At 35.1% G+C, this 2,311-nt stretch overlaps 1 protein-coding gene across 5 annotated transcripts in view; it reads right to left on the reverse strand.

Annotated features, from left to right (window-relative positions):
* CASC1 (cancer susceptibility candidate 1) overlaps positions 1–2,311 on the reverse strand; it is a 50,169-nt gene that overhangs the window by 9,159 nt on the left and 38,699 nt on the right. For 2 of the 5 annotated variants that reach the window (XM_008583644.1, XM_008583645.1), the window contains exon 8: positions 540–700. The exons of the other annotated variants lie outside the window; for them this stretch is intronic. In XM_008583644.1, coding sequence (XP_008581866.1) covers positions 540–700 — 161 coding nt within the window. The remainder of the gene's footprint in view (positions 1–539; positions 701–2,311) is intronic. 5 annotated transcript variants of the gene reach the window in all.

A 2,311-nucleotide genomic window follows, 5' to 3' on the forward strand; every position in this document is an offset into this window, starting at 1 on the left:
TATTTTTCTGGGATAAGGGAGATTTGTGCATTATCTGAATGCAACAGAGAAAAATTTAGGGAAGGGGGTAAGATTAAAAATAAAATCAGATGGGGCAAAATTCTACAGGAGGTGGCAGGTTGTTGGGATAAAAAAAATTGAAAAAAAGGAAAGAGGCCTCTTTGTTACAGGAGAGAAAAACAGGTGTGAGAGGAGGATTCTTTGGGTTCAAATGGAGAACATAAAGTGGTGGTATTGGGACATTCTGACAAAATTCAAAAACAACAGATCTTTGGATGGATCCTGGAAAACCCCAGCTCAGGCTGGGCCCTTTCTATAGATGGAGAGATACAAAGGGCTGTCTTTCTTGGACTACCCCTGCCCTTCAGGTATCCCTGAAGTATGGAAGTCTAATTCAAGTGGATTCTTCAAAGTGCCTATAGACCAGATTATCCCTCCCAGGCTTGCTCTAACAAATGTGGGGAGAAGGAGAAAAGAATGGTAATATCGCCCCAAGGGAGTGAAAATTAGCTTGGTGGGTGATTTAAGAATCAACCTACTTCCACAATCATCCAGCCCTTCACTGGTTTACACTGTGGGGGAAGCTCCAAAATATCCAAGTGGTACACTCCACCCAGAGTTGTGAATTGGCATAAATCCACATCATTGTCTTCAAAGGTATCTGGCTTTTCATGAGCATTCTCTATCAGCAACAACTGTGCTAAAATTAATCAGATTAAAACAGTTTCTAAATAGACCACAACATTTTCCTATTAGGCAGGAAATGAAAAAAATTGTAATACTGGTAAAGGAAGTTTTTATTTAACTAGCTACCAAATCTGATATTCTATAGATATATTAATATTCTATAGATATATTCTACAATATATTCTATATTCTGATATATCTAGATTTTCATAGATCTAACAGTAGAAGTGGAATGGGCATGTGTAATGGTGGGGTGCAGGGCTTCACTTCTATTTCATATACTAACATTTTGGGAATCTGCATACATAAGCATGTGCTAATATTACCATCTGGACTTTCACAGGAAAACTTTGCCAACCTCTCATCTAAAGGTCAAATTGGCACTATCAAAATACAGCACTATAGGTTTACAATTAAGTAAACATACAAGGGTGCTTGGAAAAGTTCATGGAAAAATAGAAATAAAAGAAAATATGTATTTTTCCATGAACTTTTTGAAGACCCCTCATGTATAAATTCTAGTGGGGTTTCTTTTTGTTTGTTTGTTTTATTTTAACTTCTCAATATACATTGTAGTTGATTTTCATGACCCTTTACCCGTTCTAAATTCTAGTTTTAAAATTCATATTCTTTTCCTTTAGTATCTGATTCAAAATTTCAATACCTATTAATCAAATTAAAATAAAAACAAAATATATTTTATAAAAGATTAAAAACGGTTTATGACAAAATTTGATCATTGCCAAATTAACTTCTTCAAATTGGACATTATGGGTCCAAAACTCTGAAAGTAGAAAAAGTCAAATGATGAAAAAATAAATTTTGGTCCATATGTGATATTAAAGCTGTTCCCCCCGCCCCCATAAAAATAGGCCCAGCTCATAGAAAAATAGGAATGAAGGCTTGAAAGTGAAAAAACTGGATTGGATAATCTCTGGTGTTCAGAATTACTGTGAGAAATTCTACGATTCCATAATTCTCAGTGCACAATCAGAAGGAATATCTGACGTCACATATCAGAGGGACCGTTTCCACCCTCCACCAAGATTCTTTTGATATACAGCTGGCCCTCTGCATCCACAGGTTTCCCATCCCCAAATTCAATCATCCTCAGATGGAAAATATTTGAAAAAAATAAATAAAAATACAACAATAAAAATAATACAAACAATTCACTTTAACAACTATTTACAGAGCATTTACATTGTATTAGATATTATAAATAATTTAGAGATGATTTAAAGTATACGAGAGGATGTGAATAGGTTATATGCAAATACTATGCCATTCTGTGTCAGGGACTTTGGGCACCTGCAGATTTGGGTATCCATGGAGGGTCCTGGAACCAATCCCTACTGTAGTGTAATAGTTAAGAAAGGGAAGTCAGATGACTTACAGGTTCAACCCTTTATTAGCTGTGTAACCTTGGGCAAGATATGTTAACTAGCATCTCTATTCTCAGTTTCTTCATCTACAAAATGGGTATATTAGTAATATCTGTCTTATAAAATTTGGGGGAGGAGTGAGTTAATACATCTTAAGAGCTTAGAACTGGTGCCAGACATAGTAAAAACTCAGGACCTGTCAGTATTATTTATTATTACAACTTTCCTCTCCTGTAAAA

This window comes from Galeopterus variegatus, unplaced genomic scaffold (assembly GCF_000696425.1).
Source record: "Galeopterus variegatus unplaced genomic scaffold, G_variegatus-3.0.2 Scaffold2989, whole genome shotgun sequence".
NCBI lineage: Eukaryota > Metazoa > Chordata > Mammalia > Dermoptera > Cynocephalidae > Galeopterus > Galeopterus variegatus.